This window comes from Harmonia axyridis, chromosome 4 (assembly GCF_914767665.1).
Source record: "Harmonia axyridis chromosome 4, icHarAxyr1.1, whole genome shotgun sequence".
NCBI lineage: Eukaryota > Metazoa > Arthropoda > Insecta > Coleoptera > Coccinellidae > Harmonia > Harmonia axyridis.
The window spans coordinates 24,328,008-24,346,229 of record NC_059504.1 but is presented as its reverse complement, the minus strand read 5'-3'; the positions used below and the strand labels follow the sequence as shown (position 1 = coordinate 24,346,229).

The following is an 18,222-nucleotide window of genomic DNA, read 5'->3' as shown; positions in this document are numbered from 1 at the left end:
TCAATTGATTCGAGGAATAAATAGGGGCTTGTTATCAACTTGTCTCGTTAAGTATGCATGCTGCTTCACAGCCTTATTCATCCTTCTTTACAGTTAGTTGAGATTCTGAAGTCGGTTTGTGTAGCTGATGGTTTTAGGTTAGTTTCGTTAGACGTGGTGTCTTTTTTTACCAATGTCCCAGGAGAACTTGTTATTTCGATTGTTGGCGTATGATACTCCCATAGGGGCTCCCGTTAGTCCTAGTTTTGTTTCCTTAGTGAGGATTGACCTGTTTCAGTTTGTACAGTAGTAATGTTGATTTTGATATACCACTTATGGAGGTGTATGTCGATGATACTATCCTGTTTATTCCAAAGAAAAAACAGATAAAACATTTTGAATTTTTTTAATTCTTATAATAAAAATTGGTAATTCACAATGGAAATGAAAGTTGATTATAAGATTTCCTTTTTAGAATTGTTAATTGCTAGGGAGAGTCAGATTCTAATGACTGATTGGTATTAGGGATCTATCAAGCTGGACATTCAACCAACTACTTGACTTGAAAATCAAGCTCGTGAAAAATTTCATACTTGAGCTCGACTTGATTTCAGATATTTATTGCTTGACTTGATATCAAGCTACTTGATATTACTTGAGCTTGATATGCAAGCGTCTCACGGCATATATTTCAGCAATATCCTGCGAGCTTAGACTGAATGAGGGGATTCCTCGAGCGCCTAGAGACTGAAGCATTCGCCAGGGTGACTTTATTAGTAGTTTTCTCACATTTCTATGAAATCTATTGGTAGATTTTGGTAGTTTCAGAAATATCTTTCCAAACTTAGCCAAAATGGCCAAGGATTTTTATCAACGCCAGCACCTTCACCTTCTGTTTGTTTGTATAGCAGTCTTTTGTGCCATACTTTATAGAACGCTTTGACCACGTCCAAAAATATAGCCTCTGCGACTTATTTGCGGTTAAATCCATCCGTGATTTGTATCACTACTCAGACACTTATTGCACAGTAAAGTGTTGGCTTACTGTTCCAACAGTATGAGCTTCTTTTCTTTCGTTATCTTTTCAGAATGACCGCTCCCGTTATCTTCCCTATGCACGAGAGAATCGGGGGGCGGTAGTTCCCAAGGATTTTAGCGTCTTTGCCGGCTTTGTGGATTGAAACCTCGTTGGCTTTTTTCCATTCCTTTGGGAAGTGCCTTATTCGTAGCATAGCATGGTCTGATATCAATATGACTATGATCTTTTGAAAATGTATTACTTGTATTTTCACTTTGAATACTTACATTCCCATTGAAACTAGGACCACTCTGCATAAAAAAACCGAATGGATTGAGTGAAACTGTAATATGGTGTTATATTAAGAAACTGACATTTCAATTTCTGAGAGAGCAATCGTTTCATTTTTACGATTTTCGAACAAAGCTAAATAATTTTCCAAAGATTGAAACAAAATTTGAAACATTTTTCAGACGTGCTTTATGGACAAGCAGGCCTGTATTTTATTGAAAGTATTAAATTTCAGATTCTTATTTCCAAAGTATCGAGAAATATGAAAAATTTCGTAGTGTTATCATTATTATTGCTTTCCGTTCTCAGAGTCTGCACTGTCAGTGAACACATCTTATAACCCAAGGAATATTTAATGTTAAGGCTTAAGGCTCCCACGTAAAATGGATATTCGAAGTTGAATTTTTTGTATTTTATACTTCTATATTACAGGATTCTGAAAATTATGGACCGAAGGAAAATTACCACCTTTTCCTCCCCCTCTCGGCAGGCCTGATAAAATTTATACAACACCATGTGTCTCATAAACGAACAGACTTCGGAGAATTTTCAACACTGGCTCAGAATATACTAAGTGTCATCCATTTACACTGAAAGCATCTACAGTTATTCATGAAGCATCGTGTGTACATCACAGGGTTTTCATTATTAATTCGATTATTTTCACTGTGATCCATTGCTAGTCTTATCAATTAACTTTGAATCGATCACCTGTGATTTCGAGAAGGAAAATAAATCAATTGAGCTGTAATTAAATATAAAAAACAGAAATATTGATGTTATATAAAAAAGACTTCTGAATTTTTTTCAATATTGAAGAACTCAAGAAGTCTTGTTGCTCTGTTCATATACTAACTGACAAAGAAACTGCAACACCCAGAAGGAGTTGTTTAAATTTCAAATTTTTCGGTAAAACATATATGCGTATAGTATAGCAAGAAGTATATGATTGAAATTAGGAGAAAAAAGGGTTCACAATTTTTTTAATGATTTTTTTGATGAATTTGTTAATAATGTGTTTGTCCACCGCGAATATCTATAATCTACCCAACACGTCTCGGCATTGATGGTCTATTTCTTCTTGAAGGATACTACCCCAAGCTACCTGTACTTCATATCTCAGAGTCGCCAAAGTCCGTGGGGGCTGGAGTAAATTTCCAAGCCTTCTACCCATGATGTCCCAAACATGCTCTATGGGTGAAAGATCAGGGGATCTGGGCGGCCATGCCAAAAGATTCACATGGGTGTCGCTTCGAAAATGTTCAAACTAACTCTGGCAATATGAGGTCGGTCATTATTTTCTAAATATTGGATTCTCGAGCTAGTTAAGGTAAGGGAGAACATATGGCTCCACTATTCCTTGAAGGTAACACAGCGCTTTCATGTTACCTCGAATAAATACTAAAGGTGGCCTACTTGCATATGCAATAGCAACCTAAACCATAACTCCTATTGTCCGGTGTACATGACGCTCAACATCAAACTGAGGTTCACGTTTTTCTCCCCGACGTCGTCTAACCCTGTTTCGGCCATCATGTGCACCCAAGGAGGATCGAGATTCATCAGAAAAGATGACCTGATGCCATTCCACATTCCAATGTTGTCGTTCTCTGCACCACTGTAATCGTTGCTGGCGATGCTGAACCGACAGAGGCAACACAAGATGGGGTCGATAATGCTGCAGTCCAAAAGACCTCATTCGGCGGTAAACCGCTCGAACAGTTACAGGATGGCCTTGTTCTCCTAACCACTCATCAGCCAAAGATCGAGTTGTCGTAAATCGGTCTTGAATGGCCATAAGTCTTAGACGTCGATCTTGAACTTCATTTGTTCCTCTTCGACGTCTGGTGCCTACTCTTCTTCGATTTTGGACATTATCAAACCACCTCAGTTCATTATGTTGAAGAAAATCTCAAACAATTCAATGAAAATGTTTTTATAAACTCAACAATGATTTTCCGTTAAGAGCGCTTATGAATAACTCGAGTTTATCATCTCGAATAAATTAACTGTACTCGATCGAATCTCCGTTTAACTAAATATCGCACGAATTCAAAGGGTGGACGTTTTCCAAGACGCGCGTGAGCTGAATTTTTATAGCGGTATATTTCTGCGTCTCCCGGTCCTCTGAAAGTAAGTGAATTTCTCTCGGATGAGATAAAGGACACTTCCCTTCCAGAGATTTCTGGTGTTCTCCTGAAGGGTTGGTGGATTTTCGATGAGGCGAGTTGATTCTTTCTGATAAACTCATTTCCATTTTGGCGTCGGGATACAAGGCTGGATTCAAGACATCAAATTGCATCGCTGTTTGATGGAAAGACCGTGGTTCTGAAGAAAATCAGTGATTATAAAAATTTTATGGATCCATTGTTCGTCTAGATCGTAACAGGGAGTTAAGTTGAGCTTCCAGATGAATGATTGTCAATCAATTTTCCCGGATGTGTATGTGCGTAAGCTATTTGTTGCCTAAAATTTCAAATTTAATGCTTCGAATTGATCCCCAGAATATTTTATTTCTTTTTCTTTATATTTTGAGTCTGAGGCTGAGGCTCGTTTTTTTCAATATCATTAGTGAGATCGATTTCCACGAGTATCTCCATCGTTTCGTTGTTTCCCAAACGATCGGCGTGTTCCTGGTGTTCAGTCTTTTACAATATTCACAATTCCCCCATGGTCCATCATTTCTAAAGGCCATCCATGATCTTCTCCTATAGCGGCTCCATCAGAACTTCACATTCGTTGGAATTTCTTCATTTCTCCTCCTGTACCGTAATGTGAGGCCTAGGGTCAAAATCACCTGAAAATCAACTTTGAATGACATTGTATGATATATCGTTGAATTCAGCGTTAAAAGTTATTTCGAAAAGTGTCATAAAATATACAGGTCCGTATTGAAAAAAATGAGGTTGAGGGTGGCCCAGAGAGCACGAAACGTTGGATACGAAATCTGATTACGTCAAATTGAGAACAATTTATTGTCGAATAAAAAATTCCTGTAATATTTTTCGATATTATTTGAAATAAAGTGGGAAAAAAAAGAAAAATCAAAATGATAGAATTTACTTTTTTTATGATATCTCAATAACCGGCCCTGATAATCTCGATTTGTTTGAACTGCTTGATAACGCTTCTATGCATGCAACTTTTTCTCCATCTGACCGAACTTCTAAAACTCTTATGGGTTAAAAGTTACCAATACAATCCCATTGAAAAAGTGGCCACCCTGTATACAAGCCTTCATTTTGCGTGAACATACCGCATTCCGATGTTTCTAACCTCATACAAAGTTTATCCTCCTCGTCGTAGAAAATTTCTATAATTGCATAGTGACATCCATTACGATTCTATGAAAAGAACATTTTTTTTCATGTTATCTCGGTACCAGTTAACGCAGCAAAAGCTCCCTTTGTTCAATCTTCCGTGCCATTGTTGTGGCTCGTAAAGTGGAAATCGAGCACACCTTGATAAATGTCCCGTAGCCCGATATTTCATTGCATTTTGATAATGGAATACAATAAACCGTGAATTACATCACCTGACAACGGAGCATGACTCACAATATTTGCATTTATTCGAAATCCGAGTACAGGAAGGAAAACGTATACCCATTTCTGCGCGGATTCATCGCATAAATTATTTTCATCGAGTTTCCACGTTAAATGGTTTTCGTAATTTCCGTTGGCTCGTCATTTATATTGGAAAATTTCGTTGTATTTATGTCCCCGGCATCGAAATTCACGGTGTCGGTAGGTCATTTGTTCCATTGCGTGTTATACATCGCGATGACGAAATTTATGTTCCTCGCCTGGAGAGAAATGTGAAAAGTGTTTTTAGTCGACTATTTCCCTCATCTTAATTTCCACCAATCATAAATGCGTAATTTTTAATAACAAATGGTTCTTACATGAAAAACTGTATGACAGCACCTATCAGTATTTTTTTCGAGTTTACCCGGGGTAAGATGCATAGAATACCTGGTGTGTTTACTGATTCGATTTTGTTTCAGACTTTTTGAGTGACCCACCTGTTGCTTTGGTGTTCTGCTTCACCAGAGTGCTGTAAGGTGGCGCTCTTTGAAATTTTTCGAATTTCCGCATCTGCCTGGTGCCGTTTGAAAAGGAAATACTGATTTTAGACATTGCAAACATTCACAATAAATTACAATTCAGTTCATATCGAATTTTTACTCAAATGAATGGAATATAATGACAGACTATAGAATATAAAATATTATTGTTCTAAACTCAAAGTTCATGACAAGAGCGTAGAAATAGGGGAATACTGGGGGTAATTACACGGTGTTCCTAAATTGGAGATACAAATGAAAATGACAGATTTCCGCATCATTTTAAGAAAAAAAGTCCTATAACATGAGTCCCCAAACATTTTGTTTTGAGATACATGTGTTAAAGTTTAAGTTTTTCTCTCGTATAACCTTCCCTCCACAAGATATTTAATATGAATTGGCCATAGATATTCCAGTTTAAAGTTTTCACCATGTGATATGCTAATTTTCAATGCAACTCTACAGGGTGATATATTTTCTGGAAGGATGCCTGCTTCCTTCCTCCAAAACTATATTTTGGTGAATGGCTGTTAGTTTAGAAAAATGTAGAAAAAAATTCTGTTCCAGTACTACACTTTTTGGTTTGTTATAGTTTTGTCGTATCTGCTATCGATTTCGAGAAAAAATCACTAGTAATCCTCAGGAAAATCCAAATCATTATAAAGATCCAGCTAGTAAGCTCTAATGAATGCATTAATTATAAGTTTTGGTATATATTTACCTAATCCGTAGCGAAGATTAATAAATATTTGATAAACTGTACGACACACTAGAAACAACCTGTATATTGAAAGCAAAGCGTTTTGTGGGCTCATATTCATGAAACTTTTTTTTCTCAAAATTATCCAAGTAATTTCCCATTTTCCTTCGTAACTCTTATTTGAAAACACCCAGTATAAGGTAAGAACAACGGAATTAGTAACAACAAAAATTATTTCGAGTAATTTGGTTCAAACTTCATTATCAAACTTCTTTTTCTAACATTACAGATATGAATAAAAGTTGTCAAAAATTTTTTTTTCGATTATCCCTCCCAAGAAAAAAAAGATCTACGCCCTTGGTTCACAAGAGTCGAGAATTGAGAGAAATGTCAAATGTAAACGATGTATGCGCCATCTGAAACAGACCGCGATCTCTCCAAATCAAGTAGGTATAAATCTGAAAAATCTCCCGTTTTATCTGAGAGTTTTACAGGTATAAGTAGACACAGCAGGTTTTCTATGCATCTTAACCCGGGGTAACAGCTCGACAAGTCGTCAAGTTGACAATAACCTGAAAACTGTGGTCACCGAAAATTTCAATAACATAAATAATAATTAAATCTGTACTATTTTGGGATTAAATGAATTACTTGTTTTTCAGTGTCCAAATTGATACCTACATATTTATTATGTATCTATGCATGCATAATAGGTACCTGGTATGTTTTGTGAGCTATGCGTATGCAGAAGAATCCTGTCTTGTCTTTCGATTTTTTTCACAGAAAAAAATTTAATGCTAGAATGGTATTTGACAAGACTATTTCATGAGACCATAGTTCTTGCTTTCAAAGGTATTGTAATATTTGGTGACAACATCGGTCATACAGTTTTTCTATCTAGAAACCACTCGTTTGTAAGTGGTGGCAATTAAGACGAGAGAGATAGTTTTGGCGAGTCTGTGAAATCCTACAAAGTCAACATAAAACATTCGTGCAAGTGCAAAAATCCTCGTCTCCGACTCGGATTTTTGTTGACACCAGCCTCGGCATCAGCACTCATGCTTCTGTTGAAATATTACTCAGCAACGTGCTTTTCCGATTTTTTTCCGGAAAAATTTGATGCCCTTATGATATCACTTACGATTATTTCCCGGGTCTTGACTTCCATCGATCACAAACGCGCAATTTCAAATTGCAAGTGGTTTCTTGATCCATATGACGGCAACTGCCAGCACTTTTTTCTAGTTTACCCGCGGCAAAACTTGACTGCCGTTTTCTACAAAAATCACAATACCTTAAATAATTGAGTTTGAAGTTCCTATTTGGTCATTGAATAATTAACCGTTTTCCATTTTTCAAATTAATAACTTCATATTTATTATGTATGCCTGTATAATAGTAGTATGTTTTGTTAGCTATGTGTATGCAGAATGATCTGTTACTCATGAAATAGTTTCGTCAAATATCGTTCTGGCATCTAATTTTTCCTGTGAAAAAAATCGATAAAACACAATGCAAAGTGATATTTTTTCAACAAAAAGCATTCGTGCAAATGCAAAAATCCTCGTCTTCCACTCGGATTGTTGTGACCATTAGCAATAATACTTCTTGTTAAAATATTACATAGCAACGTAGAAATTGATGGTATTTCGATTAATTGAGGTTGACTCGATTTTCGTCGGATATTCGAGCCATAGCGGATTATGAGAAAATATGCCTACAAGTTGTAGTTCTCAGTGTAGAGCCCATTTGATGAAATTTTTATTTCAAATTATAGGGATTGTTTTTTGGATGTGATCCACACAACATTTTGGCTGTTACAAACAATTTGCGAGGTCACCAATTCGAGTTACATCATTATATCACGGAAATTATCGAACATCGCAGATACAATATTTCCCATCTAACAGGAGTAGTGGTATTCATTATCGGATACTATTGTTTGTGCCTTGATTGTGAACGCTTTTAAAAATCAGTTGAATGAAATGTTAGTTTTTCTTTCCACTTAGATATTGATTATATCATATGCCCACCTTTATGTATTTTTTCTACTGAGAGTTATGTCTATCGTTTTCAGAGGTATTCTACAATTAAACCTAATAGTAGTAGTAGTATTCTGAATTTTTATTGCAACTATGTCTATATTCTTCAGAAACAACTGGCTGGAAAGCTTCAATAATTCTTGGACTTGGAATACAAATACAATTAATTTAGTTTTATTTTGTATTATTTTATCCATTCTGGAAAAGGTCTTGTGAGATTTTTTTTCAATTTTGAAATTTTCACGGAAATTGTGAACATAAAATATGGAAAACGACTATCATATCTTCAAAAATTGAAATGTCTCCAATATTTTTCAGTATGGAAAGCAACTTCGAGAGAACTACCGAGCGTTCAAGAACAAGAACGATGCCTCCTCTAGGGAATTCAGCAGGGCCAATGTCCCAAATGTAAGTACTTGAAATACTTTGAAATTTATTATGACAATCAATATAAATAGGACGAAATGAAGAAAACCTGAGAATTGAAGGAAAAAATCATATATTCAATTACGGACATATTCTTCATTCTAGATCGGCTGTTTTGGGGGTCTGGTGTTCATGTTCCATTGTGGAAAAAATACTGTTATACAGGGTGTTTCCTAAACATGCGGCAAAAATTCAGGGGGTTGTTCCTTGGACTATTCTAAGAATATTTTGTCCTTTGATGATTTTTGAAAAACCTATTTGTTTCGAAGATATAGGGGAAACAAAATTTCAGATAATAACATTTTATTATGAAAAATTACATGAAAATTCAACTCAACCTACAAAAACTGTTGAAAATGACCACCTCTAGTCAGCATACAAGCATCCAATCTTCTCCTCATTGACTGCCGAACCCTTTCAAAAACACCAGGATCATTTCTTATTAAGTTTCACCCAGCAATGATCCGATTTCGCAAGTCTTCCACATTTTCTACTAGAGTGGTATAAACTAATGATTTTAGATGGCCCCATAGGAAATAATCTAAGGGTTTTTAGTAATTGGAATGTTGTTAAACAAATTTAAAAATGAATTGTACCTACTTAGTAAACACAGTGCGGTACGCATTTTTATTTAAACTATTATTAATTTTAAAAATATGAAAAATGTTGTTCGCCCTGTATCTTCGAAACAAAGAGGTTTTTCAAAAATCATCCAAGGACAAAACATGCTTAAAATAGTCCAAGGAACAACCCCCTGAATTTTTGCCGCATGTTTAGGAAACACCCTGTATATTTATTACGATAGAGCTTTCAATACTTGAAAATCATATCTTTAAAACGATTCGATCATTCTTGGTAGAAATATATGATTTATATAATGCGATGAATGATCACTCGAATTTCCATATCCCTGTTATGGGGTACGTAGGCGAATAGTTGGTTTTACGAAAAAAAAAACTATAGTGACTGACGAAGTGACTGGTCATTATTCGGTATGAAAAAGTTTGATCGAATATAACTCTTCTTTGCTCTAGAGTAGTCATTCTGAAAAGTCTCAACCTTACATCATTAGACACTCAATGTGTCTATTCTGAATCTGTAGTACAAGGCTAGAGGTGTATTCTTTCGACACGATTGATATAAATTTTTGTGATAAAAGAGATTTCAAATCGATGTTGCAGTAAAGTCCGAGGTATAGTCGAATACGACTATACTCTGAAAGATCTTTTAGCGTTTCCTCACTTTTGAATGCATTCAAAATTTTCAGAATGAAACCGAACATTCTGATGAAACCTTTGAAAACAACATCATCTATATGGTGTTCAAATGATAACGTTGAATTAAGATATATTCCCAGATCCTCAACTATCTTCACTTTCTCTAGAAAAACTATATTCAGAGATGGAGTGCTTACTACATTGATGTTTTCAGCAAATTTTATTCGTTTGCACTAGTAAACATTTAAGTACAAGTAGTGCAGGGAACATTATTCATAAGATCTGTTCAAATCATGCTGAAAATTCCAGGCATGATCGAAATCCGTCAAAATAAAATACATTTTAACGTCGACCGCGCAAAGTTCAACGTTTATGTGTGAAAAATGTTTGCAGATATCATTGATCTATAAAATGAAAAAGAATGGTCCTTAATGAGAACCCTGAGGCACTCCCGATTTGTCCCAGTAAATGGACGAAAATGCTTCATTTAAAATGATAATCTGAAATCTATCGCACAGGTATGACCCACGCCATAATCCAAGAGAACTGCAAAAGGGTCGCATGATGATTTGTCAAAGACTTTAGATGAGTCAGTGTAAACAGCGTCCACTTGGGTTCTCCGATCCATATTTGGGATATATCATTAATGCATGGCGATATATTAGCGGGAACTGATCTACCTCCAAAAAAGTCATGCGGTCTGGTACTGATTGTCAATTGAAACGAACAATATACAGTTACAATAGACTCCAACGACTAGCCAGTGAATCAGAACAGAATTAGGTCAATAGTTCATAATCTACTAAATTCGTTTTTCCACTTTTGGTAATACGAATAATTCAGCAAGTTTCTACTCTCTAGGGAAAACACCAATACCTACGCAGTGATTGATTGAGAATAAAATGAAGTGGAGGGATAAGTGAAACGGTATAAGACCTGAACCCATTTGTTTTAAATTGATTTATTTTATTCAGGCTTTCGTCTGAACTGATGCAATCCAGCTGAACTCACATATTCTTAACATCGGGATGATGGGCTTGAGGGGATCCTCGAAAACATCTGCAAAGAATCTATCAAATGCAACCGCAACACTCTGATGGCCACTATATTCGATATTGCCATGAAGTATATTGAATCCTTTGGGGAAAACCCACGTGGTTACGTGTTACTCGTCCCTTAATGTCATCTGAGATGTTTGAGGAGTTCAGCACCAAATTGGTAGAAGGGTAGAAATATAGTGGAGCGGGTAGGGTAAAGGCAAGAAAGAGGGAAATTCAAATATGCTTCTGTATTTGAAGTTAAATCGCACATACCATCATATACAGGGTGAGTCTTTGACTTGTACATATATTTTAACCGAAGGTTCTTGAGGTCAAAAGAAACACTTTTTTCATTTACCATTTTTTCCGATTCGGCCCTGTTAAAAAGATATAGCCATTTTAAATTTTCAAAATGAGCTAATTCACCCCTGAAAACCGGAACACTGAAGTTTTCTCAAGCATAAGATATACCTCTTGAACCTTGGAAATAAGCTACTAAATTAGAAAAACCATCATAAACTCACGTTTAACATTCCATTTGTTGAACAAAGTAATGTTTATAATCAAATAAATGAGTTATTCCAATTTCGTTGACGCTAAAGTTTTAATATTCTTCTCTTGATTTCTATTTCATTTTCGATAATTATAACGAATTGAGCTCGCTACCACCTATATTAGCTCTGATACTCATATCCATTCATTCATTATATTTCATTTATATGATATCGTTGTTTATTTTTCGTGCAAGAATTAACCTTAAAATCTCAAATAAATAATATTCATCTATGAAAGATCTAACACAGACTATAGTAATCTGTGGTTTTAAGTTTGAATTTCAAATTTCGAGTGATGCCAAATATAAACACAGCAGTTCGGTTCGAATAATCTATGTTCTAAGTTCTAACCTAAAATTTTCATTTACAGTTTACACTGTTATTGTTATAAGATATTTGTTATGAAATGAAGCATTTGATTTGTTCCAACTATCTCATAAAAATATTGAAATGCATCAATATTTTTGAAACCATCAGTATGAAAATATGGAAATATGTAAAATATTCTGGCTCTGTAATCAATGGAAAATGTTAGACTCCACTTGTAATCAAATTTGTTGTTAATGTGTACCTACATTATAGCCAACTTTACTACTTAATTCATCTTGATTTTGGCATTGAAAATAAATGAGAAGTATTCAATGTAAATATCCACAATAGAATATTTGGTTTCTTTCAACTCACCTAATTTGTTTTCACATTAAAACAATTATGGCCCTCTTGGAAGTATGTCAATCATAAGCTCTTAGGATGAATTTATGGAATAGCAAAAGAATAAAAGTATTCAATCTCAATCACATGAAAATTTGTCTAGTATGTACCTAGTCCTAGTGATATGTTTCGATGTGAGTTTGAATGAGCCGAAGAAGAATACAGTATTGTTCGATAGCAGCAGTCTTTAGTGGGATATTGATTGTTGTCATTATAATGGGACTATTTTGTGAAAACTTTCTTAAACATGGGTTTTATGAATAATCTGGACTTTTCAAAAAGAATGTTGATTTTAGTGAAGTATCTTCTTATTATCAGAGCTGTGCCAAAGCTCAGTGATTTTTAATCAAATCGAGGAGTTGAGGTGAGCTTATTCAAATAACTTCATTTTCAAACTAAGTTGGCTAGTACTTCAATTCTTAAATCTGAGACATGACTTCATAGTAAATATTCATTTCTGTGGTTTTTTTTTCCACAATAGAACAGAGTTGCATTCAGCCAAAGTACCCAATTTTTTGAATTTCACAGATAATTTTTTTTTTAAGATCAAGTTATTCGAAAACGGCGCTTTGTACGAGAAAATATGAAGAATACTTTTATTTTTCAAATTAGCCAAATATTCTTCAATGAACGTTCAAATTACTATTAAGAGTTGGTTTCTTCGAATTTCTGGTATTTTTATGGTATGTTATGTTCATAACAAAGAAACAGAAGAATGTGTATGGAATCTGGTGTTCGGAGAAGATGTATCACATCAAAAAAAAGCTAACTTTCAAAAATCATTTCCTTCGATACAACCATTTACGAGATATAGCCGAAAATCACATTTTTTTAACGATTTTCAACAGCCTGTATCTTTTTAACCGGGCCGAATCGGAAAAAATGGTAAAGGAAAAAAGTGTTTCTTTTGACCTCAGGAATCTTGGGTTAAAATATATGTACAAGTCAAAGACTCACCCTGTATATCTATCATTTTTTTTTGGAGTACTTGCCATTTCATTTAATTTTTTAGGGAATTCACATGTATTTTCTTTTAGTTGATGTAATTTATTATCCTGTTACTGGGAACTTTCCTGTTGGGTAAATAAAGTTATTATATTATTATACAGGGTGGCCACTTTTTCAATGGAATTGTACTGGTAACTTTTAAACCATGAGAGTTAGAAGTTCGCTCCAATAGAAAAAAAGTTGCATGCATAGAAGCATTATCAAGCAGTTCAAACAAATCGAGATTATCAGGGCCGGTTATTGCGATATCATAAGAAAAGTAAATTCAGTCATTTTGATATTTCTTTTTTTTCCACTTTATTTCAAATATTATTAAAAAATGTTACTAGAATTTTTATTCGACAGTGAATTGTTCTCAATTTGACGTAATCAGATTTCGTATCCAACGTTTCGTGCTCTCTAGGCCACCCTCAACCTCATTTTTTTCAATACGGACCTGTATATTTTATGACACTTTTCGAAATAACCTTTAACGCCGAATTCAACGATATATCATACAATGTCATTCAAAGTTGATTTTCAAGTGATTTTGACACTTATCCAATTTTCTTTGGGTCTGATCTGTAGTGAATGCAATGTATCAAAAACTGCTGTTAATAAAATAGTCAAGAGACGCGAATACAATGATTTCAAATTTCAATACCAAGCCTTGCAAAACGCAAAACTTATATCGTTATGATATCAAAATAAAGTTCGATTCTGTAATTTGTTTCAACGGAACAAATGACAAATCCAACAATAGTGATTTCTCGCGAGATTGAGAATGTATTGGAAGGTATTCAAGAAGACGAAGTAAGCAAATGTATAAGAAGTATGGGTTCCAGAACCGTTAAGTTCTGGACATTTCGAACACTTACTCCATTCATATTCATTCACTTTCGAATAATCATTAGATTTTTCTTTCATTAAACGATAATTCGTTTTATTATTATGAATTGAAATATGTAAATAATTATTAGGTACTTGTTTCTTGATTTGATTTTGATATGTTTCATTTAGTTCAAGATGAGTAAGATGATTTTCTCATCGAAATGTATTGCATGTTGTTAATTAAACTAAAGGTACCTAAATGTAATACAGATCCGACACAAAGAAATTTGGATAAGGGTCAAAATCACCTGAAAATCAACTTTGAATGACATTGTATGATATATCGTTGAATTCGGCGTTAAAAGTCATTTCGAAAAGTTTCATAAAATATACAGGTCCGTATTGAAAAAAATGAGGTTGAGGGTGGCACAGAGAGCACGAAACGTTGGATACGAAATCTGATTATGTCAAATTGAGAACAATTTACTGTCGAATAAAAAATTCTTGTAACATTTTTCGATAATATTTGAAATAAATTAGGAAAAAAAGAAAAATCAAAATGACAAAATTTACTTTTCTTATGATATCTCAATAATCGGCCCTGATAATCTCGATTTGTTTGAACTGCTTGATAATGCTTCTGAGCATGCAACTTTTTCTCCATTTGACCGACCTTCTAACTCTTATGGTTCAAAAGTTACCAATACAATCCCATTGAAAAAGTGGCCAACCTGTATACATAGTTCCTGGAGGGTTGAGGCACGCGGCGAGGTCAGAGGTTGATTCAAATATGCTACTTAATATTGATTGTATTTAAAGTGAAAACGCACATACCATATAGTGCGTGAAGGGGTAGAGGCACGAGGCGAGGTAAGAGGAGGCTACTACAAATATGCTACTCTATTTAAAGAGAAAATGTGTAATTCGAATATGCTACTGTATTCAAAGAGAAAATGCAGTACATGGTATGTACCTACGTTTTCACTTTAAATAAGGTAGCATATTTGAATCGACTTCTTTCTTTGCCGCTTTGCCTCTAACCTCCCTGCTTTACTATACAGTGTGGTCCAACGAAAACTTAACAGCTCGGTTTTCCGGGTTTAAAATGTGGAAAATAGCTCGGACTCGTCGATTTCTGATTCGAGACGGAACAACTTTTCCGCTCTTCGCATCTCCGTAAGTGCCACCTCTTATCGGGGGTGAGTACAACCCCTCGATTTTGAATATGGATGAGGAGTGTTGCGACAACTGATTTTGAAGATCTTATAGAGTACTATCTGATCCTGAAATTTCGCTTCAGAATTTCATCTAAAACGAAATGACAGGTAAAATAGTGGAAGGGTGTAACTATCAAATACCCATGAAATGTCTCGGTAACGAATATTATTCACGAGATAAATTCCAAATAGCCTCTTTCACTATTTTCGCTGTTATTTCATTATAGATAGATATTTTGAAGCGAAATTTTAGGTTCAGATAGTACTCGATACGATCTTCAAAATTGGTTATCGGCCCTCATTCCTATTCTAAATTAAGGGGTTGCGCTCACTCCCCTTAGGGGGTTGAAGTTACGCGGATGAAACAAGCGAAAAAGTTGTTCTCCATCGAATCAGAAATTGCCGCATCCGGGCGATTTTTCACATTTTCAAGACGGAAAATCGATGTGTTGTGTTTTCGTTGGACCATCCTGTGTTCGTATGATCGTACACCGAAAAATTTGCATTTATAAGTTGCCCCCTTCCAAATTAAAATTCATATCTTTCGGCGTTTTCCCGTGAAAGTCATGCATATGTAAATGTAAAATAATAATTTTTCATGCCATTTTCTCGAAAGGTCGTATCATCAGAACAACTCATCTAGTTAAATAACCCCTAACTCGAATGAAATTATATATTCCACTTATTCAAATATTATTAACATAGTTAACGAAAAAAAGATGTATTAGCGATATTGTAATTTACGTTAACTAAAGTTAATGATATTTCCGAAAAGATTGCTAAATACCTAAAGACAAAATTCAATTATACAATATCTTTCAGAACCAGAAACAATTTAGAGATGTTGAAAAAAAATAATAAAGATAAAACTGAGAAAGAAAATAAATCCGGTGTCTACAAGTTAACTTGTAATGACTGCCAATTGGACAAATAGATAGATATTTCAAGAAAGCGATAAACGAACACCAAAAGAGTTATACATCTGATAGTTCGTTTTCAATCATTTGAAGAATTGTAAGTGAATAATGAATCAATAAAAATTGACTTTCAAGTTATGCAAATCATTTGAAAGGATGGGATCGTACCTTTAATACCAACTTTGAAATTCTCCATTAAGAAAATAAGAGCATAAAATTAACTCTCTTAGAAGCCTTAGAAATAAACAGGTATAATACCCAAAATATTCTGTTGAACGAACAAACAGATGTAAACTCATCCCCATTCATTGAATTTCTTCCGATAGTTTGGAAATCCCAGGCGGCAAATTGTCCAATATAACTTTGAAGTTTATGATATCCTATTGAATATTTTTCTGCCAATGTCGAATTTTTGTTCCCATATAAGTTTCTGAAAAACTCTGTACTGTTATCAGTCAGACATGTAGCCTGAAGAAGCCACATTATTGCGAAACAATTGTTGCTAACAATTAAATAATTCAGTGGAAATTATTTCGTTTTGATTATTTATAATCAAGAAGACAGAAGTCACCTGAGCGCATGTGGCTCGAATGTGTAATTCTGTAATGAACAACCGATACATGTTTTCAATTCCAATCGAATGAAAGGTTCATTTTTGAAAACCAATAAGACTTTCCGTATTCTAAAATTGCTTCTCGTTTTATTTCCAAGGGTCGTTGAGGTCTGGCTCTATTCGAAATGTAAGGCGTTACTCAGAATTTTCCGTCCATTTCCGAACGTGCCCTGTTGTGGAAATAATACCATTTCCACGTTACGATCTTCATGCGGAAAATGTACCGAAATGAAAACTTCCTATATCGGCATCGTGAAAGTCATAGGAATTCCCTTCTCGAATTTCATTTGCATTTTCAACTCTATCGCCTGGAGGTATTTACGTAACTAGCCCTTTTGTCTAGAATTGGGTTAAATATGCCGTGTTCCAGCAATCCCTTAGATGGAAATATTCCAAGCCCGTGCCTGGTCCGGGATATGATGTTTTGTCAAGGTTGAAAATTCTCGATTTACCGGCTTTTTCGGTCTATTTTCCTCAGTAATGGACTTCGGTCTGGAGGAAAAATGTGGAACCTTTTCGTATTTATATGATCCTCAGTTGTGAATAAAACAAAAAGTCCGAGAAAAAATGTTAGATGTGGCTTAACTCAAGGATCGGTGCTTGTACTATTGCTTTATTTGTTGTACCGGGTGGTTCAAAAGTCGGACATTCTTGCACAGATGGAAAATCAGAATTCTTATACGAGGGTCTTCAGTAATTTCGCCCGAGGGCCCATGGGCCCATCAGATTTTGGACCCAAAAGGGCCTTATACGAGATATGAGGCCCAACATTGAAATTTCAAATGCAAACTTTTTTTTATTGCAAAATCGGATTCAGCGGGAGATTTTATATCCGAATTAGTTGGTCTTATTCCTTTGAAAGTAGCAGTACAAAAATGAAATGCGAAGCATTTTGAAAATTAGTCAATTTAGGCAGAACTTTTCAAACAAAAAATGAAGATTTCTCACTAGACTATCCGGCACGCAAAAAAATCAGAGTATGCCATTTGAACAAATGGAGATATTGACATTTTTCAAAGGTCTTTTCTTTGAATTGCAGTGTCTTTCGAACTACCTACAGAGTAATTGGTAAACTTGCAGAAGATTTGAAAACACTAAGGGAATTCAATAAAAATGAATGATACGTGAGGTACATATTTCGAAATCAGAATTTCATGGAGATTATTAGTATGATATAAAAATTAGGCATTTCCATTGAAACAGGGTGATATCGTGTTTCTCCACTTTCGGACCAATCTGTAGAGTCAAAAATAATTTGAGCTTATGCGCTGAGTGTTGTCGATTCCATCAAAATTTGATTAATTCTTCCAGCCTAAAATTTACAGGAGTTATCGACCGATCTAGCACTATTGACTCACCCTGTACATGTGACAAAGCTATCAACACGAATTTTGCTAAAAGTTTGAAATAGTTATTCTATATTTACTAGAGAAATTTCATCTATTATCAGTGAAATATTAGGTACTTATTTTCAAATATTCTTCTTGAATTTTCAGGACTCCGTTGAAGGGATTCGTTGAAAATTTTACTCTAAGCTCAAATTTGTTCAATTAAATCAGCATCAAATTCTCAACTCAATTCAGTCGGTTTTGTGGTCACATAAATATTGGATA

The 18,222-nt window shown here is 34.8% G+C and overlaps 1 protein-coding gene across 6 annotated transcripts in view; it reads left to right on the top strand.

The window, feature by feature from the left end:
- LOC123678795 (growth factor receptor-bound protein 10-like) overlaps positions 1-18,222 on the top strand; it is a 453,358-nt gene that overhangs the window by 268,924 nt on the left and 166,212 nt on the right. For all 6 annotated transcript variants that reach the window (XR_006747290.1, XR_006747292.1, XR_006747291.1 and 3 more), the window contains exon 9: positions 8,415-8,504. Coding sequence is in view for 3 of the 6 variants with exons in the window: in XM_045616020.1 (XP_045471976.1) it covers positions 8,415-8,504 (90 nt within the window). In the remaining 3 variants the exon portion in view is untranslated. The remainder of the gene's footprint in view (positions 1-8,414; positions 8,505-18,222) is intronic.